Here is a 25,065-nt window from a genome sequence, read left to right as displayed (position 1 = left end):
TTGTTCTTAAAGAGTTGTTTGTGAAAGGGAAACATTCTAGGGGCTCATTTGCAAATATTTTAATTGGCTTCTCCTTGAGTCTTATAAAAGAGAAGGGGGTTGTTTCTGTAGTGGTCTTTTTGGTTCTTTCTCTCTTGTTTGAGCTGTAGTTCAGCCCCAGCTTGGGTTTTCAAGTATTGGGGCGTAGATGTCAATCATCCCCAACTTGTCACAAAGATCATAATGCCACAAGGAGTTCAATCCCTTGGTGAGAACATCTGCAAGTTGTTCTTCAAAGCTAATATATGGAGTGCACACTTCTCCCTTCTCCAATTTATCTCTGATAAAGTGTTTATCTACCTCAATGTGCTTGGTTCTATCATGGAGAACAGGATTGGCTACAGCATTGATAGCAGAGGAAACCCAATTCACCTAAAAGATTTTTAATCCATAATATTTCAACAACTCCTTGAGACATGGCTCTGTATTCTGCTTCTGCATTAGATCTGGCAACTACACTTTGTTTCTTACTTCTCCAAGTAACAAAATTTCCCCCCACAAAGGTACAATAGTCACTTGTGGATTTTCTATCATTCACATAACCTACCCAATCAGCATTAGTGTAAATATCAACTCTCATATGTCCATACTTCTTGAAGAAAAGACATGTCCCTAGGAATTTCTTCAGGCACATAAGAACCTTGTCTGTTGCTTATAGGTGAGCTGCTTTGGGTGCATGCATGAACTAAGGACTGCCAGACAGTGTAGCCCCTTAGCTCCAATCAGAATGATGTACATTATGACATTTAATGTAAATGAATAAGGTACATACTTGATTCATGTTATTATTGTGTGTTTCTGTGTAATACCCTTAAACTTGACACATATGAGACTCGTGTTAGTTTAGAATCTTCACAACCGTTAGATAGATCTGGGAGATTTATCCTGCTAAGGCCGACACTGACGTGCCGCTAGGGTGAGACCTGAGGTGAGCCCCGAGGTACATGCAGTGTGGGTTTTCTTGAAACCCTGAACCGGACCAAAATTCCAGTATTGCCCTGGACCTTGGAGATAGATGGGCAAAATTGGAATGTTACACCTGACCCCTAGACTCGATTATGATACTAAACTAGGTGTCAAATTGGGTTGTCTTTGATATGCCAATCAGTGAGATCCTTAGAGGGGGTCAAAACCTAGGTATGTTGGGATTGTCCAAGAATTCATCTAAGTGGGTGATCATAGTGACAGGATCAGCCCCTTTGTCAGACAAAGTGAATGATCGGGGATGCACTCTCTCTGATGTAAACCTAAACTGCCAGCAGTTGATTTCAACCGTTGAAATTTGTTTTGCAAAATATATTTATATAGAGATATATACATACATATATATATATATATATATATATATATATATATATATATATATATATATATATTACGGTTTCAAAATGTTTGCAAAAGGTTTTAATTCCCAGGATCCATGTGAGTAGAGAGTGCAACAATGTACCTTGCAGCCGAGGGAGAGGTTCTCTCTTGTCGAGCAGTGTTTGATCATTATGGGCTGAGAGGTTAAGTGTAAGACCATTGAGGGTAATACCTGATGGGCTAATCTTGCATCTGCCCACAGTCCTTGGGTTTTTATAAGGTGGCTTGACCCAAGGACCATCTAGTGTAAATGTTGGGCCCATTAAGAACCCATGGTGATGGACTCAGGGGTTCACTATCTACTACAGTGAATTCGGCCAGGCCTTGTAACAGAGGCTGGGTTGAACCCATGTGGCTAATGTGTGGATCAATGTTTGGGTCCCACGCCATACAAGGATAACCAACTAAGCAGCAGTTAGAAGGCTAAGTGAACAGATGGACTTAATGGGCCTAAAGCCCAAATAAAGATTTGGATTAGGAAACTCTTAATTAGAATAGGAGGGCTAATCTTTATCTGCAGATAAGATAAGGGATTATCCTTATCTCTTAAAGAGAGTCCAGATCCAAATACAATATTTGGATTAGGAAACTCCTAATGGGATTAGGAGAACCTCTCTTTAAGGCTATAAATAGGAGAGTAGGGTGAACCCTCAGAGAACATTAGAAATCATCTGACTGACTGCTGAATTCTAAAGAGAGACAACACAGTTTGACTACACTGTCTCCCTCTCTTGCTCCTGTCGCCATACCAGTTCAATCTCCACCTGTGGGAGCGATCAAGAAGATTTCTTGATATTACCCTTTGGCAAAAAAGGTAATATGAAGTCGTGCTCACTAGCCCTCCATCAGATTCTTGCTGAAGAATTCGGTTCTTGTTGAAAAACCATCCTGCTGATTCTGCTTCATCCTGCACCGTGTCATCTTCGGTGGAAGCAGTCTTTGGATCTTTCCTTCGGCGTGAACACCTTCATTGGAGGTTATTACTACTTCGTATCAGGCATATCCCTCCACTCCCTTTTTGGTTTCAGATCTGATCTGGTTTGGGTTCAAGATTGATCCTTGAAAATGTAGTTTTCCAAAATAGGGAATGTGATTCCCACATGGGAGGGAGAGAAATTTTTGAAATTTCGCCCAACCTTCTTCCGGGGTTCGGCCATCCATATGATGGATCTCTCATCCCTTCAGTGATATCAGAGCCCAGGTTCAAATCTTGAACCAAAATTAACCAGATCTAGAACTGCACAAATGGGCAGAAGGTGTTCTACCCGATTTGCGCAGATTAGCGATTTATGGGAAATTTGTTCCCAGATTTTGGGCGATTGATCTAAAATTAAATATTTATAAATCTGATTTATATTTAGAATTGTTCTATATATTTTTCTTGATTTTTGGGCTATTCGTACAGTGGAGATCGAAATCTTGAGTGCCGTAAGAAATCTGCGCATCTGCTGTTCCATTCAAAGTTGAAGCAGAAAGTGCAAGGAGGAGATTTTCACAGATTAGGGTTCGACTATCTGCGATTTGCAGTTTTGGAAACTGCATGCTGCGATCTAACTTTTGTTTTGTAGGGTAGAAGTCCTACGAACAGCCCTCCTACTGATTCTTGAATGTCTTGTTTCGGTAATTTAATTTCAGATCAAGTTTTTGAATTAAAAATCAAACCCTAGACCCATTTGAACTAGATTTGACCAAACTGGTTGGACCGAATCTGTGGTTCGATAGGGGCTGTTTTCAGCCCTAATTCTTCACTCATGGGTCCAGGAGTTGATGGTTAATTGCAAGATGCAATTCAGCCCACACCTATAAAACCCAGTTTTAATATGTTAAAACTGCTTTAGCCCATTTCAGCATAAAAGCTATATGGGCCGAACTGCTCTTTGCAATTCAGCCCATATACCTAGTTAATATTAATCAGTAATATTATGAATCTTTATGGGCTTGAATCATGGGTTTTACAGTTATTTAATTGATTGGATCAATTATGGTTTTCCTGCATGTGATGTATGGATGTGTGATGTGCAACGTTCATGGGACATAAGTACTTGGCCCATGCTGATACGATAGTGGCTCTTGTGCACACCATGGATGAATGCAAATCATTGCCATGGTGTCCTTAAGATCGTTGGATGATCTCCCTTCGTGGTGGGCCCCACACCAGCTTCCTTCCCAAGAGGAACTGTGCGGAACCCTAGCCGTTTAGGGCCCATCTAAATCTAGCTTTATGAAAGTCAATGGGAGCCACTCTGGTTTGACCTTAATTAAACTAGGGTGTAATCTTCCATTCCCTCCACTGAAATATGAAAGCATATGATAAGGAGATTCATATGATGAACTCTCTAAAGGCCTTCCATCATTAGGATGAAGATGGGTCCTTTAGTAACGAGGAAACGCACCATAAAATTGGGTTATCCATTTGTTGTTGGATCTGTTGGATTGTTTCATAAGATGATAGGGGCATCATAGACCGATGTGGGAGGGGCCTATCCTAAAATGGAAGACTCTCTCACGGTACCTTGGCGTTCACGAATATGATGGGTGAGCACTCACTGGACAAAAAAGTTCAACCTAAAATGGCAATGAACCTTGTCTCACAGAGGCCAAAGGGAAAGCTCATAAGATGAGTGGATATGATCCTTCACAGAAAGGTGGTGGGGTTATGCAGCTGAAACAGTTGGCCAAATGCACCCTATGTGATTTCCCACATTTCCAGAGACATAATTCGTAGTCTCCGTCACCAAGATAGGAGGGAAATCTCAGAGATGAATAAATGGAAATGAGACATAGATTAAAAGTCATATCTATGTAGACAACATGAATCAAATAAGGTTGTGGACTAATATTAAACGGACAATTCGCTAAATTGTTGGACGACAACAAACTTAAGGGCCCAAATTACGATGACCGGTATTGTAACCTTATGCTAGTCCTGACGTCCGAGAAATTGGACAAGGTAGCTAAAAACTTGCCCCGGAACGTCCAGGTGATGGGGCTTCTGAGGCCCGTAGGAGGGACTATCAAGAATGGGAAAAAAAATTTCCCTTGCCCACTGCTACATCATAGCTTCCTTAGATAATCCGATACAGCGACAGTTCGACCAGATCAAATTGTCCAAGGATATCTTGGATAGTTTGAGGACAATGTATGAGGAGCATAATCGTTCTACTCGTCAGAAGGTCTTGAAACAGTTCATGACCGCACAGATGTCCAAGAACCAGCATGTCCATGACCATTGTCTTAAGATGATGGGATACATCAATGAACTTGAGGCTCTTGGATCCGAGCTTGATCATGTCACCAAGCTCACTAGCCCTCCATCAGATTCTTGCTGAAGAATTCGGTTCTTGCTGAAGAACCATTTTGCACCATGTCATCTTCGGTTGAAGCAGTCTTTGGATCTTTCCTTGGGCGTGAACACCTTCATTGGAGGTTATTACTACTTTGTATCAGACATATCCCTCCACTCCCTTTTTGCTTTCAGATCTGGTATGGTTTGGGTTCAAGATTGATCATTGAAAATGCAATTTTCCAAAATAGGGAATGTGATTCCCACATGGGAGAGAGAAATTTTTGAAATTTTGCCCAACCTTCCTGTAGGGTTCGACCATCCATATGATGGATCTCTCATCCCTTCAAGGACTCCTACTGTATATGCAATATCTAGCCTAATCATAGATAAGTATGGAAGTCTAACCACACATCAAAATACACAAGATAAAAAGGAAAACCTAATCTTTTATTACGTAAAGGAAATGAAGTTCTACAATGCTTACTCAACTAATATACTTGGCAACTGAAAATAACTGACTGGCACAAACAAACAATTCTGAAAACAAGTATTTCAAGGACTCGAAAGACAAATGGCCTAAACGATGGTGCTACAAAATAACTTGTTTCTTACTCGACTGACTCAAAGACTGAGACTGCAAGACCAACTTTATTCTCCAGCACATAGAGGCATAAACCATGTTTCCTCTACCAATCCTCATCCTGAAGGTCAAATCCTGAAAATTACAAGAATGTGGAGAAAGTCACTGAATAGTTCAAGGTATAAGTAATACTACTAATGAATAACAAATTAAGAGGCAACTTTGGGACATGTAAGACATTTAATAGTGGGGGACCAAATAGAAAAGATATAGATCCTCGACCAACAATCAAGGAGAAGGATCCATTATCCAACCTCGCTTTATTTCTGTCAGAGAGAAGAGTGTATGATTGGAAAAGGGACGACTTACCAATCATATGGTTTAAAGCACCAAAATCAATAGCCCATGGGGATTCTGGAGTGTCAGTAAATACATGGAAAGCAGAGGCTAAGTTACCTGAGGAGGAAGCAAAAGTCGAAGGTGTAGGTCCAGCATCTACCTGACAGAGAGTCCTACCATACTATTCCAAATGGTCACAGAAGGAGTTGATAATATCCTCCTTGAGATCAGAACTAGGGAGGAAATCCTAAGTAGAATTCACGGTAGAAAGGCCATTCTGAGACTCATTAGATGCTAAGTTTGCTAAGGTGAATTTCTTCTGATTTGGTTCTTACTCTGTTGGTTTGTCCCTATGATGATTTCTTGCTTAGTTCCTATGCCCACTTTGGTTTCCCAATCAACTCCCAACAAGTCTCACGGGTGTGCCTGGATTTCTGACAATGAGTGCACCACAATTTATCTTTATCATCCACTCTTTTCTGGCCTTCCCCCTTTCTTGTTTAACTTGTGCTATTTCTCACCGCTAAAGCAATAGTCTCCCCCTCAAGAACATTAATAGTCAACCCCTACTTTCCTCATATTGAACTAGGGCATACACCTCTTGGACAGAAGGAAGGTCTTTGCTGCCCAAAATCTATACTCGAATGGGTTCATACATGGGATTGAGCCCCAATAAAAAAGCAATGACACATTGTAGAGAGACCAATTATTTATAGGCTTTGGCATCTTTCTCACTTTCACACTCAATATTTTGGTAGTAATCAAATTCTTCCCAGATTGAAGTGAGGACAGAATAATAAGCTAATAAACTCCTTTCCCCTGTTTACATGGGATTGCGTCCCAATAGAAAAGCAAAGACACATTGTTGAGAAAGACCAATTGTTTATAGGTTGTGGCATCTTTCTCACTTTCCCACTCAATACTTTGGTAGTAATCAAACTCTTTCCAGACTGAAGTGAGGACAGAATAATAAGCTAATAAACTCCTTTCCCCTTGTTTACATGTTGAGGATTCTGCTTGAAGTTGATAGATTCTAGCATAATGTCTTTGTTCCAAATATGTTGCCTTTGCTTGTTCCCATATTTCTTTAACTATCTCAGCCCACATAAAGTTCTGCTTAATGGAGGGTAACATGGATGTCAAAATCCATGACATAATCATGCAATTCTCTGAGTCCCACTTATCATATTCAGAAGTACCGGCCCTAGGTTCCTTTACTTTCCCATTGATATATCCTGCCTTACCCCTAGTTGTAATATACAGCCGCATCTCCTTGGACCAAGCCAAGTAATTTCTGCCATCCAAGGGAGTAATAGTCATTGGAATGCTTAATGTATCATGGCCACTGTTCAAACCACCTTGATTAGAGGTGGTTCCTAAAGTTGCAGAGTCTTTACAATCCATAAGCAATCACTTCTAAGAGAACAGCAATTATGTTCTTACAGTCCACATATAGATAACAATCCCTCACTTTCTGTTCATAAAAAAAAATAAACATTGTAGAACTCAATTTCTTCAAAGACAGTAAATCTGAATCTCCATTTCACATTGTTCATTCTGATGTGTGGGGCCCTGTTACTTTACCATCTGAGAGTGGCTACAAGTATTTCATTACCCTCATTGATGATTATTCTAGATTTACATGAGTATATCCGATGCGAACCAGGGAAGAAGTACCAAAAATCATTCAAGATTTCCAGCGGATGGTCTTCATTCAATTTCAAACTGAAATCCAAATTTTCCAATCAGATAATACAAAAGAATCTTTTCATAGTGACCTCACGGAATTTTTTGCTTCGCATGGTTCCCTTCACGGTAGCTCTTGTGCCCACACACCACAACAAAATGGTGTGGCCGAGCAGAAGAACCAACATCTCCTTGAAGTGGCTCGAGGTTTACTACTTCATATGAATGTTCCCAAACGGTTTTGGCTTGAAGCTGTTCTTTGTTCCACTTACCTTATAAACCGTATGCCCTCTCGTCGGTTAGAGTACAAAGCCCCACATCAACTTCTCTTTCCTAAGGCTCCCCTTCTTTCTATTCCTCCTCGTGTCTTTGGTTGTCGGTGTTTTGCCCAAAATCTGTCTCCCACCCGTGGGAAATTGGGCTCTCGTGCTATACCTTGCATATTTCTTGGTTACTCCTTCACTCAAAAGGGCTACCGTGTTTTTGATCCTGTTTCTCGTAAATTCTATGTCTCCATTGATGTTTCTTTCTTTGAAGATGAGCCTTTCTATCCTGTTTCTCCTCAGGGGGAGTGTAGACATGAGGAGAAACTAGTTCAACTTCCCTCTCTCCCTGACCCTCCAACTTTTCGTGTTTTTTCTTGCCGTCGCAAAGGCCAGCCAAATTCAAGAGCTATAGAGAATCCGGAAGTTGAACCTCCTGTGCCACCAGACTCCTCGAGGGAGGATCATACTCACTCAGGTATTTTAGCTCCCAATGATGTCCTTGAACCTATTGAAAATGATTCCTCTACTGCTAATGATCTTGACCGTCCGCTCACAGTCCAACTTTGTCTCCTATGAGAACATTTCACCCTCATTCCGTGCCTTCCTTACTACTATTGACAGTGTCCCTATCCCTAAGAATGTGGCAGAAGCTCTTTCAGTTCCTGAATGGACAAATGCCATGAGGGAAGAAGTTAATGCCCTTCACAAAAATGGCACATGGGAACTTGTTGATCTTCCCAAGGGAAAGGCTCCAGTTGGATGTAAATGGGTGTTCACAGTCAAACATAAGGCGGATGGAGCAGTGGAAAGGTATAAAGCTCGCTTAGTGGCAAAGGGATTTACTCAAGTGTATGGAGTTGATTATGCTGAAACTTTTGCCCCCGTTGCCAAGATGAATTCCATTAGTGTCCTTTTCTCTCTTGCAGCCAATCTGGATTGGGTTTTACACCAACTGGACATCAAGAATGCATTCTTGAATGGTGACCTTGAAGAGGAAGTGTGCATGATTCAACCTCCTGGGTTTCTAGCCCAAGGCAATGAACTGAAAGTGTGCAAGTTGAAGAAGTCCTTATACGGGCTGAAACAATCACCAAGAGCTTGGTTCAATAGATTCCATGTGGCAGTTCAGCAGAAAGGATACAGGCAATGTCAGTCAGATCACACATTGTTCATGAAAAAAGGAGAAGGTAAAATTGCTGCTCTAATTGTTTATGTGGATGACATAATTGTTACTGGTGATTGGGAGGATGAAATTCAGAAATTGAAACTTTTCCTTGCAACTCAATTTGAAGTGAAGGATCTAGGACCTGCCAGATACTTTATTAGAATTGAAGTTGCCCGATCAAAGAAGGGTATCTTCATTTCTCAAAGGAAATACGTCTTAGATTTACTTCAGGACACTGGAAAGATGGGGGTGAAGCTAGTTGACTCTCCCATCGACCCCAACCATAAATTAGGTGACAATTGTGCTGAATCACTCAAGGATGTGAAACAGTTTCAGAGACTTGTAGGGAGATTGTTATACCTTTCTATGACTCGCCCAAACATTGCATATGTTGTTGGTGTCCTTAGTCAATTCATGCATGCTCCTAGGTCTTCTCATCTTGAAGCAGCAGAGAGAATCCTCCGATATTTGAAGAAGTATCCGGGTACTGGTTTGTTGTTTCAAAAGCATGGACATTTGAAAGTTGAAGTTTATACAGATGTAGATTGGGCTGGATCCCAAAGTGACAAAAAGTCTACTAGTGGCTACTACACCTTCATAGGAGGGAACCTTGTTACATGGAGAAGTAAAAAGCAAAATGTGGTAGCTAGATCCAGTGCTGAAGCTGAATACCGTGCTATGGCCCACGGGGTTGCTGAAGGCATGTGGATAAAGAATTTGTTGGGGGAGTTGGGTTTTCCAGTGACCAAACCTATAACTCTATTTTGTGATAACAAAGCAGCTATAAGCATTGCTGCCAATCCGGTGCTACATGATAGAACAAAACACATCGAAGTTGACAAGCATTTTATCAGAGAGAAAGTTATCACAGGCGGTGTGTACCCCCTATGTCACTTCTGAGAACCAGCTTGCAGACATCTTTACAAAGGGTTTAAACCTTTCCAGACATCATGATCTTTGTGACAAGTTGGGCATGATTGATATCTATGCTCCAACTTGAGGGGGAGTGTTGTCAGTTGTTTATGTTTATGTATTCAGGTTTAGTACCATAAGGGTACTGATGTAATTTCCTCTTTGATTACTGTTCGGCTGTACTAGTGTAAATAATAATAGATCATTCTTTCGCCCCCTAAGTTCAATAGGGGCTTTCAGTCCTCTCGGCTCTCCTCTCCTCTCTCCCTCTCTTCTCTCCTCTTGTCTATCACTTGCTCTTGCTCAACACCTTCCATGTCTCTCACAACCCCTCCTATACCGGCAGGTCATGGACTCCCCCTGCTACTCCCATCAAAATTCAGTTTCATTGAGTCTTGATGTGGGAGTAGCCATGCAACATTTATTCTTTCCTTTCTAGAAGAGCTTCTTGCAACACCTTCCCAGCTTCTCCATAAGTCAGATTTTTCAACAAGTTTTTGTAGGGGTTTGAGTTTTGTTGGACAGGTGCTTTGTTTTTTCATGCTTATGTTGAGATTTTCTGTCTCAGCGATATCTTATCACTTGATAATATATCCTATCTTTTTCCTTTTTAATAAATTTTATTTTATTTCCTATAAAAACAAAAGGTAAAAAGACAAACAAGAATACCACAACATTCAATCCATATTGTGCATGAGGAATAAATCATATAAAAAGGACTGTGACCTTCGCAAATGGGCAGAGAATGCACGAGCAAAAGCATCACCCCTTCTTTTTGCATCATCTGTTCCACCTTCACTGGCAACTGCCTATCAAATAACACACTAAAGTTAGAATTCCAGGAACCATCTTATTTCTAAACTTCAAAGGACTATAAAGTAGAAGACCTATAAGGAAAAAAGTGCAGTTGTGCTAGCGTTATATGAGAAAATATGACTAGAAAAAGTCAAAGGCAGTTATTTTCTAAAGTTTGGCTCTTGGAAATATTTCCAACAGGATTAGGACAGGGAGAAGTATATGCACATTGGTAAAAGCATAAGACTGGCAAACATTGCGGGATAAACATGGATTCACATGAATACTTTAATCATTTGCACCAAGATAATCCGCCTTATACGTCACAGCTGCATTTAGTGTTTGAATACTTTACACAACCATACATTTGGAGCAGATACAATCATGCACATTACCTCCACACCTTGATAAGAACAAGATGTTCACTATATCAGCTCATAAAGAAACACCCTAGGGTAATACGACAAAGAAAAGAATGTCTACCTTATCAACAAGGTCAGGAAGATGTTCTGATAACACAGTAAACCAATACCTACAGGAAAATATAGTTCCCAAGTGAGCTAAAGAACAATCCCAATTGCACTTTAATCATCATGGTGCTAAATTACTACAAGCACTTTAGTAAATAGTTGGCTTTCTTTCAACTTACTCAAGTTCATTGTGATCTGAGAGATCAATAGTGTTAGGCTCATACCTGCATAGAAGTCTAAAGCTTTAGGAGCATCCAATTTTTATTTAGGTTACAAAAAGATCAAATCCAATGTAATTCAACAGGAGCAGAGCCCTTGCAAATTCAAGCATAAGAAAAAATGAGAGCATACAGCACAAGGGAAAAATCACCTAAAAAAATCATGCCTTCAAGTATGAAGCACACATGTAGCACACTTCATGCTTTGAGGTTCACATTACACAAAAGACATGTTTTATAAGGTTCTCCCTTCATATTACTGGAACTCAAAAGTGTAAAAATATAATAAACAAATAAATAATTAGAAATTCTTTTTTTACTAATCCATTCTCTAGATTGCAACCTCATTCATTACCATATGTTAAGGTTTTGGAGATCCTTTCAAGGTCTGTTTCTCATTAACATTTCTCTAACAGATGCTTAAGGTAACTTTTTTTTTCAGAACTTTGTGCACCCATTCATTGCTACAATTTCAGAATACCATACATGGGTGCTGCATTGCATTGGATACCTCCTTGTTTAACACCTTTCCAGTAGTGTCCTTGCCATAACTGGTTATCATCATAGGTTGATTGGATTGAAATCTGTGATTGTTATTACTTTTTGTTTTGACTTGACTAATTCACTAAATGTAAATTTTCTCTCGATATCTATATGGGATAAAAAGGAAAATCATAAGGAACTTTTCCCTTTATTAGTTCTCTTAGTTTTATGTTGATAGAACTGTTAATTATTTACAGCAATACAACTTATACATACCTTTCTCAGAAAAAAAAGAGGGTAATAATATGTTCTAAGAACCCAAATTGCAAAAAAAGTTTATCATGGAAAATAAAGGTCTACCCATTCCTCACTTAGCTAGAAAATTGGCATTTTCTAAGGAGAATGAAATTCATTTCAGAAGAGAGGAAGGATCTTAAGTGCATGAAAGATTTGCTCCTTCACTTGTAAATATTGCTCTATTCAGATTCCAGTCTTAAAACTTGCAGTAAGAAGAAAATGACGCACAAATGAAGATAAACCCTGTTAAGACTTCCCTACTGTCTTTCTTTCTTGTCTTTGTCTGGTTAAAAAATAAAGTATGCAAATAGATTCAACTTAATAAAATAGTATAGGAAAAAATAAATGAGGGCCATGAACTCAAGCACAATTAAGGTTAGGGTGAAAAATAAAAAAAAAAGCCTAATCACTCTGGAAAATGAAACAATTAAGACAAGTAATGGCACATTAGAAATAGAAATCAAGAAGTGAAACCTATATAATGACTATATCAAGCATGGTCCATGACAAAACCAGGTTTTTTATTTTTCAACTTGGGAAGCCCAAAAGTTATACACCTCTTTTGGAAATTTTATATGACAAAATAGTATTATATAAACTATACCTGTTCTGTAGAAAAGGGGTTGTAAATCCTAATTCAAATAATACAGTAAGTGCCACAAAATAGAACACTTACGTCTTTGGGTCCATTAATAATGGAAAAACCTCCAATGTGGGCACAAGATGAAGCACACCAACATTTAAAGCAGCACTTGCATCAGAGCGGAGAGTATCTCCCTTGGAAGAAGGTACTTCAAAGCCTCCAAGCCCAGTAGTTCCAGGTGGTGCCATTGGCACTGGAGCAATAATTTCAGTCCCCTTCTGGACAAACTTCTCCATCCATGAAATCTGCATAAAAAAATCCACAACATGCATATCTATAAGAATTTGTTACTTTTATTAGAAGTATTAATTAAAATCTATGCCTTTTAAGTTTCTTTTGTTCCTCCTTAACACACTTCCATCTTCAAAATTTCTTTCAATAATACTTTTGGCAGCATAAGAATGATGGAGCATTATAATGAACATGAGTTCAAAGAATTTAACAAAATAGAGTTAGTTTACTCAATTTTCAACTGTGGTTCCAACCCCTCATGATGTCCTCTAATGAAAAAGGAGCAAAGAGTGGCAATGTTTTTACCCACTGGACCACTCAGATCACAATGCTTTCCAAGTCTCCATATTATTACCCTCTTCAGATTTATGCTACTAGAGTTCTTGTCAAAGCTGTTGGTGGATCCAACGATCCTAAGTGATGTCAGCTACCTATTTGTGTTTTTGATTTGATTGGATATGATGAGGTCTCCTCTTCTTGCTACGTAGGGAAGTTTGTGCTGTCATTTTTTTTTTTTTTGATAATTGAATTGTGATTTTATTAATCAAATGATAGATAGTACAGGCATTCCAAGGAGAGTCACAAGGTGCAACCTCTCCTTAAATTACAAAACAGCCCAGTACAAACTTTCCCTATTGACCCCATGTTTGGCAAGACAATCAGCTAACACATTAGCCGACCTTCCCACCCAGTGTAGGCTGATATTCATATTTCTAGTTGTAGAGAACACTGATGTGGGCCCCACTGCAGTGGTCCCCACTGTGTTCATAGGACAGCGGTATTTGTTTCAGTTATAGTAGTGTCAGTTTGAGTCAATTTGCTAATTCAGCTGTTATTTGTTTCAGTTTTATTTACTTTCTTTATTATGTAAGTACCAAGGGCAGATGTGTCCTTTCATCATGTACTAAACATAAACCTATAAATATTAAGAGAGTGGCGGCGGCAGATCTGTTAGAATCTGTCCCTCCTTTCAGCAACTTGTGTTCTCTTGCTTCTCTTCTATTCTCTCCCTTTTCTCTCATCTTCTTTTCTGTTTTACAAACCTAAAACCTTTAGGATTCAAGACTGATTACAGTCTTGATCTTCTACTTGGTATCAGAGCCTATCTAGGGCTTCTCATGTGTATCTAGTCCAGCCGATCACATGAGAACTAGCTAGGGCTGGAAGCCTTGAAGAAGTTTTTCGGCGGCTGAATCTTGGAGATTACCAGGAGAGGTTCGCAGCAGTTGAAGACTTGCCGCAGCCTACAGAGAGTTGGTAATCAGGAAGAGGCAGCGAAGGTTAGGGTTCAGGTAACCCTAGAAGACAGTACACCGAAGGCAGGTAATCAGTAAGTTTGTTTCTTTACTGATTTTTAGAGATTGCAATCAGCCGAGATAGGTTGGACCTATCTAGAAAGAGGGGCCAAACTGTGTTCAAGTTTGCTCTAGGGTTTGGCTTGCCGAACTGTGATTAAGTTTGTGTCTAGGGTTTGATTGTTGGGCCGAACCCTCCTCTTCAAAGGGGATTAGTTTTTAGGGTTTCACAGTGCCCTACGACAAGTCCCACTGGTGCGAACTGCTTGGAGAGTGCAGCTGAGCACTTTAGTGATTTCAGATCACTAATTTTCTTCAAACCTACAGTTGAAACCTTATTTTTGCTCTCACAGTAGTGGAACCCACAGTAGTGGTTTCAGAGAACAGCATCTCAGATTGATAGGCGATTGATTTCATATCAGTTTTGTGTTGGTATTCCTGATCGGATCAGACCAGTTTCAAATCACATCGGCTTTGTGTTGGTATTTCTAACCGGAGCATATCAGTTTCAGATCAGATCAGTTCCGGATAAGCTTTCAGACTTACTTCCTTGACTCTGTTTTCTGGTATAATTGCTCTAACAGTTTGTAGCCATTGAATCTTGATCAAAGATGGAGTTCAAGGGTCAAGGAGATAGTAGTTTTGGAAACCACAGTTATGGTAATGTATCTGAAACCGGGTTTCAGATTACAACTATGAGATTTGATGGGTCAAATTATTTGGAGTGGGCACAATCAGCCATGATGGCTATTGGAGGAAGGGGAAAACTGGGTTACCTCTTGGGAGATGTGAAAGAACCTTCCAAGGAGGACCCAATATACACCAAGTGGGTTCAAGAGAACTATTTAGTTATGGCATGGCTGTGTAATTCCATGCAACCACATATCAGTCGAAATTACTTGTGGGCAAAGACAGCCAAAGAAATATGGGATGTTGTGAAAGAAACCTATTCCCAACCCCTTAATGTTGCCAGAGCCTATGAACTGAAGTGTGAGGTGAACAGCCTTAAACAAGGAGAGAAGCCAGTTTTTGTCTACTTCTCTACCTTGAAATCCTTGTGGCATGAGATTGACCATCTGGAGACCCTTGAGTGGGAGAGTCCCAAAGATGCACAGACTCACCGAAAACAAGTTGAGACGAATAGGGTATTTGAGTTTCTGGCTGGTTTGAATTCAAAATATGACATTGTGCGACAACAGATATTGACAAGAGATAGTGTGACCCTTTCTCAAGCATACTCCTTGGTGCATAGTGAAGAGACCAGGAGGAAAGTTATGATGCAGCCTCAGCCTTCTTTCCCAGCCTTGACAGCTATTAAACCCAAGCCAGGGGGTGACTCAGAAAGGGACCGAAAGAAGGAAGATAAACGGGATCTGGTATGTAAACATTGCAAGAAACCCAAGCACACAAAAGATACTTGTTGGAAGCTACATCCTCACTTGGTCCCAGCAAAACTGAGAAATAAGAAGGGTAATGCTCATATGGCAGTGAACACTGATTCAACATCCTCATCAGGTACATCCCTGGGGACTTTAGCTGTTGTTTGGGCTGCCCACATACAGTTGGAAAAGGAAGTTGGAAGTTCAGCTCAGCCATCCCAGTCCCCATCAACTCCTGCTACATCTGCATTTGCACATTCAGGTACTCGAGCCTCAGCTTACCATGCTTCAGCTCCAGGTAATACTGATCACTATTGGGTAATAGATTCAGGTGCATCTGACCATATGACTAGCTTGCCATCTTTGTTTACTTCTTATCACTTGTCCTCTGGCCGAGATAGAGTATCCATTGCTGATGGCTCTCTTGCTCCCATTTCGGGCAAGGGGGACATCAAGTTATCGGACACTATCTCTTTATCTTCTGTTTTGCATGTTCCTAAGCTTGATACCAACCTCCTTTCAGTTCGTAGTATTACCAAACACATGAACTGTTCAGTAACCTTTTTCCCTAACCGATGTGTTTTTCAGGATTTGGAGACGAGGAAGGTGATTGGAATTGGCCGTGAGACGAACGGGATCTATCTGCTTGGAGAGAGTACCCGACGGGAAGAGTCAATGGATAAGAAGTCTTTTGTTTCCCAGTTTGTGAGTTCGGTTATGCTTTGGCATAACCGATTAGGTCATTCGTCTTTTAAGTCTTTGAAGAGTCTGTTTCCTGCTTTATTTGAGTCTGTTGAGCTATCAGAGTTGAGGTGTGAGAGTTGTGAGCTTGCCAAACATTGTAGAACCTCTTATCCTTTAAGTAATAAAAGGAGTAATTTCCCTTTTGATATTGTGCATACTGATGTTTGGGGGCCATATCATATCTCTTCTATGGGTGGATACAGATATCTTCTACTGTTTGTTGATGACCATACCCGGTTTTCTTGGGTATATCTTATGCGTTCTCGGGATGAGGTTCCTGCTCTGACCCAAAACTTCCATCAGATGATTCTCACTCAGTTTGGAACTAAAATCAAAGTCCTCAGATCTGATAATGCAAATGAATACTTTGCTCAACCATTGACCTCCTACCTTCGTAGCCATGGAGTTATTCACCAGAGCACTTGCCCTTATACACCACAGCAGAACGGCGTTGCTGAAAGGAAGAATAGGCATATCTTGGAGGTGGTTAGAAGCATTATGTTTACCTCTAATGTACCTATTCGCTTCTGGGGTGATGCTATCCTCACGGCAGTTTATCTCATTAATCGAGTTCCTTCCCGGGTCCTTGATATGAGAACCCCCTTTTCCCTTCTTTACCCAGACAAGGAGTTGTTCATTGTTCCCCTTAAAACCTTCGGTTGTACATGTTTCGTCTAGCTTCTCGGGCCTCATCATTCCAAGTTTGACCCTAAGGCCTTCAAATGCATTTTCCTTGGTTATGCACAAACTCAAAAGGGTTATTGCTGCTATGATCCGGTTTCAGGGAAACGGTTTGTCTCTAGGGATGTCACCTTCTTTGAGGAGACACCCTATTATCCTAGGGTTTCTCCTCAGGGGGAGAGCAGTAAAAGTGGGGCTGTTTTGAGTTTCTTTCCTCAGGGGGAGAGCAGTGAGAGTGGAAGTGGGGCTTTTTTGAGCAGTGAGAGTGAAGTGGGGTTGTTCCTTTACCTATTCCACTGGGTAATGAAGGTTGTAGTGGTGAGGGTGGTCAGAGGGAGCCGGAGTTGAGAGTCTATCACAGGCGATGCAGGCAGGTTGATCCTAGTCTTCGGCAGTCCTGGCCAGATCCAGTTCCTTCTGCGGCTCCAGATCCAGAGCCTACTGAGATACCTCTCGCTGTTGCCACTTCCCCTCCTGTGGATGACCTTGATCTCCCTATTGCCATTCGCAAAGGGAAACGACATTGCACCACTTCTACAGCTCACAGCATCTCACAGTTCCTATTTTATGATCGTCTATCACCATCTTACCGGTCCTATCTCACTTCCATTGTCGATGTCCCTATTCCAAGAACAGTGCAAGAAGCCTTATCGGTTCCAGAATGGAAAGATGCAATGCAAGTCGAAATGGATGCCCTGTTGAAGAATAATACCTGGACACTGGTTGACCCACCAAAAGGAAAGAAACCGGTGGGATGCAGATGGGTATTCACTATGAAGCATAATGTTGATGGCTCTATTGAAAGGTACAAAGCCCGGCTGGTTGCAAAGGGATTCACTCAGACTTATGGTATAGACTACTTGGAGACCTTTGCCCCAGTAGCCAAGATGACCACCATTCGAGTTTTGTTATCCCTTGCAGCAAATCATTCTTGGCCCTTGTTTCAGATTGATGTTAAAAATGCCTTTCTGAATGGAGACTTACAAGAAGAAGTTTACATGCAGTTGCCTCCTGGATTCTATGATACAGAGACAGGTAAGAAGGTTTGCCGACTGAACAAGGCATTGTATGGTTTGAAGCAGTCACCTAGAGCCTGGTTTGATAGGTTCCGATTAGCCCTTGGAAGGTTTGGTTATGTACATGCCCAGTCAGATCATACACTATTCATCAAAAGGATGGAGTCCTCTCTGACACTACTAGCAGTATATGTAGATGATATTGTGGTGACAGGAAATGACAGTCATGAGATTGAGTCTCTCAAGCAGCTCCTTCATCAAGAGTTTGAGGTAAAAGATCTTGGTGCACTACGGTATTTTTTGGGTATTGAGGTTGCTAGATCCAAGCAGGGGATTTTTATCTCTCAGAGAAAATATGTTCTAGATCTGTTGGCGAAAACTGGAAAGCTGGGTGTTAAGCCGGCCGATACACCCATCGAACAAAATCACAAGATCAGTGCAGAGGGTGGGGACCCTCTTGAGGACAAAGTTATGTTCCAACGGTTGGTTGGAAAGCTTCTATATCTCTGTCTCACTCGGCCGGATATCAGCTATGCAGTTAGTGTTGTCAGCCAGTACATGCACTCCCCTAGAACTTCTCATCTTCTTGCGGCAAAACGAATATTAGCATACTTGAAGAGATGCCTGGGTAGAGGTATATTACTCAAGAACAATAATCACATGAGGGTGGAAGTCTATACAGATGTCGATTGGGCTGGAAGTGTTGATGACAGAAGGTCTACCTCTGGATATTGTGCCCTTGTGGGAGGTAACCTTGTCTCTTGGAGGAGTAAGAAGCAGAGTGTTGTTTCCCGCTCCAGTGCTGAAGCGGAATACAGGTCAATGGCTAATGGAGCGGCTGAAATCTTATGGCTGAGGTTACTACTTGAAGAGTTGGGTATTGACTATGAAAAGCCCTTAATGTTGTATTGTGATAATCAGGCAGCTATTAATATAGCCCACAACCCAGTGCAGCATGACAGAACTAAACATATCGAAGTTGATCGACATTTTGTGCAAGAAAGAGTTATATCACAAGAAGTGTGTCTTCCGTACATCACATCCAATATGCAGCTCGCGGATATCCTCACCAAGGCTATACCAAGGAAGAAGTTAGAGACAGACCTATCCAAGTTGGGCAATGATAGATATCTACTCCCAACTTGAGGGGGAGTGTAGAGAACACTGCAGTGGTCCCCACTGTGTTCGTAGGACAGCAGTATTTGTTTTAGTTATAGTAGTGTCAGTTTGAGTCAGTTTGCTAATTCAGCTGTTATTTATTTCAGTTTTATTTACTTTCTTTATTATGTAAGGGCAGATGTGTCCTTTCATCATGTACTAAACATAAACCTATAAATATTAAGAGAGTGGCGGCGGCAGATCTGTTAGAATCTGTCCCTCCTTTCAGCAACTTGTGTTCTCTTGCTTCTCTTCTATTCTCTCATTTTTCTCTCATCTTCTTTTTTGTTTTACAAACCTAAAACCTTTTAGGATTCAAGACTGATTACAGTCTTGATCTTCTACTCTAGTTAACCACTTAGCTTTCTTTATCAGGTCCCTGTAGCACCAAACCACTGAATTTGAACTAGTCAGCCACCCCACAACAACTTTAGAATCTCCTTCAAGTATTAGGTTCTCCACACCAAGTTGATGTGCAGTTTAAATACCTTGTAAGGCTGCTAGCAGTTCAGCCCTATTAAAGCATCCCAAACCCACTGGACCAGAAAATAAGGCTAAGATGTTACCACCCTTATCTCTCAAGACCCCTCCTATTCCAGAAGGTCCTGGGTTACCCTGACTACTTCCACCAAAATTCATCTTTACACATCTTTCAGGAGGAGGAATCCTATCTGCAATTACCCTATCTTTCCTGGAAGAGCAAGTTGCTACAACTGACCAGTTCCTCCAAAGGTCATCAAAGGAAAAGGATTGGAAGGAATCCATAGTTTTCAACCAAAAAATTGTTTTTGTCAGAATGCAGTCCTTGACAATAAGGATGCTTCTTTCATTTTCTTGAAAGATTCTTGCATTCCTCTTTCCCAAATTGTCCAGAGAGAAGATGCTCTAATGCATTTCCACATGTTCCACCCTCTTTTAGTGGGCCACACAAAGGAGAGTTCAAACAATGAACAAACATCTATAGGTGAGGTCCACCTGCACCCAAACAAAGCAAAAATCCAATTCCAAATAGCTCAAGCAAAAGAGCAGGATATTAATAAATGAAAACAGTCCTCACTGTCTGTTTTGCAAAGATTGCACCAGTTAGGAGACAAGCACATGGAAGGCCCTTTCTTTTGCAAACAGTCCAAGGTATTGATTTTCCCAAGAAACACCTCCCAACAAAACGCCATAATTTTAGGGGAACCAGCCTGAACCAAAAGGCAAAAAGAGATAGATGGAGGACAGGAGAAGGGGGGAACTGAGACACCACCTTCTTTTTGAACAAAAAGATTGAGTAAAGAGAGGGGAAAAGGTCCTTGAAAGCTGAATTCCCCACCACCTTCTTGTGCTGTCATGTTTGATCTATATTATCTTTCAAAGATATCATGACCTTTTAGTATTTCATTCTAGATATTATTCAGATTTCTTTACCATTCAAGCTGCTGAATTGGGTATGTCCAATATGAGGCCTTTGATGGAAGCCTTCAAATTGGTGGCAGTGGATGATGTTATCAGAGCTTCATATGAAGTAGCATATTCAGCCACTATGAAAGAAAGTAGTCTTGGACTGGAAGCCTCCTCAACCAAATGGACTAAAGTTAGACTTTGATGGAAGCTCTCTAGGAAATCCCGGGCTGTCAGACATTGGAGTGTTCAGGGATGATGCAGGGAAAGTGGTAACCCTATTTTCAGGGCCAATAGGAGTAAGGAACTCGGCAAGAGCAGAAATAACAGCTTTACTTCAAAGTCTGAAACTAGCAAAGCAGCGGGGGTTCAAGAACCTGGAGATAGAAGGGGATCCAAATTAGCAATTTCCTGGATGGACGACAAGCAGTCCAGGTGTTGCTTAGTAAAGGATCTTGAGGCAAGTTTCAAGTGGGTTCAGGAACAGCAAATGGGATGGCTGATACTTTGGCAAAATAAGGGGTATATAGGGATCAATTTTGGGGGCTTGGGTTAAATTTGTAACTTTTAATAAGCTATGTCTCTCATATGTCTTTAAAAAGTGATCTTAAATCCGTACTGTAATTTCTCCTTCTATAATGAAATGAAATCCTATTGATTACAGATCGGAGAAAAAAAGATCTGAGGGCTTTGAAACCTGCTTCCAGCTTGGTTTGTGATTAATTCCTTGGGGCCTGTTATTGGTTCTTAGAGAGGTTCTTGGATTCTTTTTCTAATTTCAATCCTATGCACTGCCAAGCCAACCAGGAATAACTTCAGAAATTGTGAATGAGTGATAACACTGTTCTCCAGATCAGAATGGTGAAATATAATTGAGCCACCTTTCTTGAACGGTCTCAAGAAATTGTTTCTGTTTTAGAGAATTTTTCCCTCTTTAATATTTGTTGTACGTGAGAGCTATAACCTCATAGATCCCCTCCATTTCTGTAATACTTCTGGCTAATTTTAATAAAAATCTCCTTTTTTCTATCAAAAAAAAAAGTTTAGGAGTTGATTCGGAGGCTTTTTTACTTATGTTTTACTCAACTAGATATCTGTTATGATGCCAGTGTAGTTAGTTTATGCATCCACCCTGAATATCCCATATGGAAGCAACTGAAAGGGAATTGTGTATTCAAGGTTGATCAGGTAAAGGAACACTTTATTTCAACCATGGTGGCATGGTCATCTTCAGATTGAAGCATATAGAAATGTAATTGATAAAATATAAATGTAGATTAGGCTGGTTCTATTGATGATGGGCTTTCTACCCTGGGTTACCATACACAATTGGTGGCAATTTAGTCTCATGGAGGAGCAACAAGTAGTCTGTGTTGCAAGGTTGACTATTGAATCTGAATATAGGGCTACAATTTGGTTTCAGGACTATTATAGCAAATTTGGCACATGGAGTTCCTGTTTTTTGAAACTAACAACTCTCTCTAGAGAATTAGGAGCAGTTTTTGATGGTCCTATAGGACAATGCACGTCACTTTAAATGGTAGGACAAAAGTCATCATATTGAAGTGGAAACGTTTTATCAGGAAAAAGTTACAGCTGAAGTAGTTTATCTACCTTTTGTACAATCTGAAAATCATCAAATTGACATTTTAACAAGAGTTTAGTCAAGTCCAAAATAAAGGAAAATTTAGGCAGTCTAAGCATGATGAGCATTTATGCAGAATTAAATTCCATTCCAAATAAATAAAGAAATGACCCCAGGGGTAAAAAGAAATTGATACAACAGCCTAAGCAGATCAGTAAAATCACATTATGAGTTCTATGACCTTATTACAACAAAGAACCTGGACCCAGACAACCCCAAATCAATTCAGATCTTGAAGCTCCTGGTTTGGCAAATCTATAATGCAGCTTCATTTGCACTTATTGCAACTCAATTGAACGAGCAGTTCATCAGTCTTCCGAAGGAGAAAACCTCATGGATCAAGCATCTAAGTACCCAAGGAACTTCCTTTCCAGAATTTAGCAAAGAAATGACTACTTCAGAGTCCCGTTCAATCACCAAATTATCTCAGCAGCAAGTTGAAGGCCTTTTAACACTGCTAACAGCTCAGTGTCTGCACTTCTTTTGTTCCGTTACAATTTATTCTAGATTTGATTGAGAATTATATATAAATAAAAAAGTTTCTGAATTTTCCCTTCAATTAAATTTATTTTTAGCATCATATAATAGAAAATAACAAGTGAAGTGAATTAAAATCCCATTCATTTATCTCCTTTATTATGGAGTTATTCTTTTTTCCATGGTTTCAAATGTCGCGACATTTCGCTAATGTCGCCTGACATATGTCGATGTCGAGGCTCACCGACATGAAAATGGACGGTAATATAAAAATTACATTATTTCAGTGGACATTTCCTATATTTCGGAAACGTCGACCAAATCAGTCCAAATAACCAAAAAAACGACAGATTTTCCTATTATGTCAACAGGATTTCGACTAATGTACATTAACAATATAATATATTAGTATATTATATTAATATAATACAGTATATTAATATAAATTATTCCATTAATAATTTCTATTTAATATTTCAAATAAAGTATTTATAAAAAATAATTAACAAAAAATAAAAAAAACAAAAGAATAAATTAATTACTTTATAATATAAAACATAAAATATTTTTCAAGTAATAAAATATTAACTAGTTAGTGTTTTTAAAATATTATTAAAATCATAAAATTTTAATTAAATTTTATAATAAATCATATTCTGAATTTAATATAAAAAATCAGAATAAATTTATTAAATTTTATACTAAATCATAATTTATTATAAATTTAGTATTAAAAATCATAATAAATTCATTAAGTTTTATAAGAAATCGGAATTTATCATAATCTCAATACTACAAAAAGGAGAATCAGTTTATTAAATTTATAATAAAACATATGTATTATAACTTTAATATTTAAAAAATCAGAATAAATGTATTTCTATTTACTAGAGTGAAATAAATATATTAGAATTTATAATGAATCAAAATTAAAAATAAGAAAAGAAAATATCGGATAACCTTGTAAAAACATCAAAATGCATAATAAATCAGTAAATCGTCATTTACTAATTTGTTATTGATCTTAGTTTCTTAGCTTTATATAATGGTAGGGAATAAGATAATAGTCTAGAAATATGTATTTAATGCTTCTTTTATCATTTTACAAAATATCATTGCATATTTCCGCATATTTCCACATTGTCTCTAATTTTTACAAGATTTCCCATCGACATTTCCGACATATGTCCTATATTTTGGTAAGCAACTTTTCCATCGACATCGACATTTTAAACCTTGCTTTTTTCATTTTCTTAATCATGAACTCACACAGTGGTAGCTTGCATACTTGCTCCAAAGGATTCATCAGTATAGTTCGTATTAAGTATACATTTCACTTTTTGGAATGAATTTGAACCAATCTTAATTCTTATATGCAAACTTCTTGTGTTGTACTGAGATTCTTGCTCTCAATGTTTTAACTTTTAACATATACTTGAAGCACTAATTTACAGATTCAGAGTGAAAGCTTAATGAAAAGAGAGAAGACACAGGAGCTTGTGCGTGAATACAAGAGTTGCAGGTCAATTGACCACTCATAAATATTTCTACTATTCCTGATTAAAAAGAAAACAACATTATAGTCCCTGTTTATGTAAATATCAGGACAAAATTACCCTGATGTAACACCATGCTTAGAATTATCATATCTCTGTAAATGACCATTTGAACATATAGGATCAATTGAGTAGTGTTCATATCATTCACAGGTTCTCCATCTATAGTGTGGTTAGAAAGGCTCTACTACTGACAGATGAGTATAATAACAGATCTCTAACCATTAAGGCACAATGTAACTAGTTTTTGTGTTATACAGTGATGTGATAGGACTGGATGTATATGTTCCTTTCATTTAATTGTTTTGTAATTGTATAATGTCTTAAGGGCAATACTCTAATTGTACATAATATTTGCCCTTTCAATAAAAGTTACTCTTTGGAGGTGGAAGTATCATTTTAAACATGCACCTCTGATATCCTCTTTTCTCTCTTTGTATGGATGAAACCGAATGTTAATAGCAATTACATGACAATTTATCAATACTAGATAAAATGGATGTGGCCCTACCTAAATGGATATTTTTGTGTCAGTTGGGTCATTTCCCACTTTAAGGTTTCTCTTTTTTATCAGTTGGTAGTGTTTGTTGGCTTCCTGGTTCTGTTGGCGGTTTTATCAAGTCTGTGAGTTGCAATGTATATTTGAGGCCTTTGTGGATGTGGAATTTTCAAAGGTGGTTTTAATTATTTTTCTTTTGTGCTCCCTTCTCATTGTATGTCACTTTAAATGAAATGTTAAGGCCTTTTATTTTCCTTTTCATTTGTTAAAAAATAACTCATAATAGGGAAGAGATTGAAGAGGATGCCACCCATAGGGATGGGAAAAATGCAGGGGAGGATTTGGAATCTTATGTGATAGGCGAATACCACTCAGGTTAAAAGGAAATTTCTATAAAACAATTGTAAGGCCGACAATGCTGTATGGAGCTGGGCAGTCGAGAAAAAAAAAGTCC

General features: G+C 39.2%; 1 protein-coding gene across 4 annotated transcripts in view; it reads right to left on the bottom strand.

The window, feature by feature from the left end:
- Positions 1 to 25,065, bottom strand: part of PANK2 (pantothenate kinase 2) — a 92,667-nt gene that overhangs the window by 50,109 nt on the left and 17,493 nt on the right. For all 4 annotated transcript variants that reach the window (XM_088986355.1, XM_088986354.1, XM_088986358.1 and 1 more), the window contains 4 exons: positions 12,578 to 12,789; positions 11,083 to 11,127; positions 10,917 to 10,965; positions 10,365 to 10,447 (listed from right to left, as the gene is read on the bottom strand). In XM_088986355.1, coding sequence (XP_088842481.1) covers positions 10,365 to 10,447; positions 10,917 to 10,965; positions 11,083 to 11,127; positions 12,578 to 12,789 — 389 coding nt within the window. The remainder of the gene's footprint in view (positions 1 to 10,364; positions 10,448 to 10,916; positions 10,966 to 11,082; positions 11,128 to 12,577; positions 12,790 to 25,065) is intronic.

The sequence above is a fragment of the Nelumbo lutea genome, chromosome 4 (assembly GCF_056320005.1).
Source record: "Nelumbo lutea isolate HS-2025 chromosome 4, American lotus-T2T, whole genome shotgun sequence".
Classification (NCBI taxonomy): Eukaryota; Viridiplantae; Streptophyta; class Magnoliopsida; order Proteales; family Nelumbonaceae; genus Nelumbo; species Nelumbo lutea.
The sequence above is the reverse complement of the archived record's forward strand: the minus strand, read 5'-3'. Positions and strand labels throughout refer to the sequence as shown.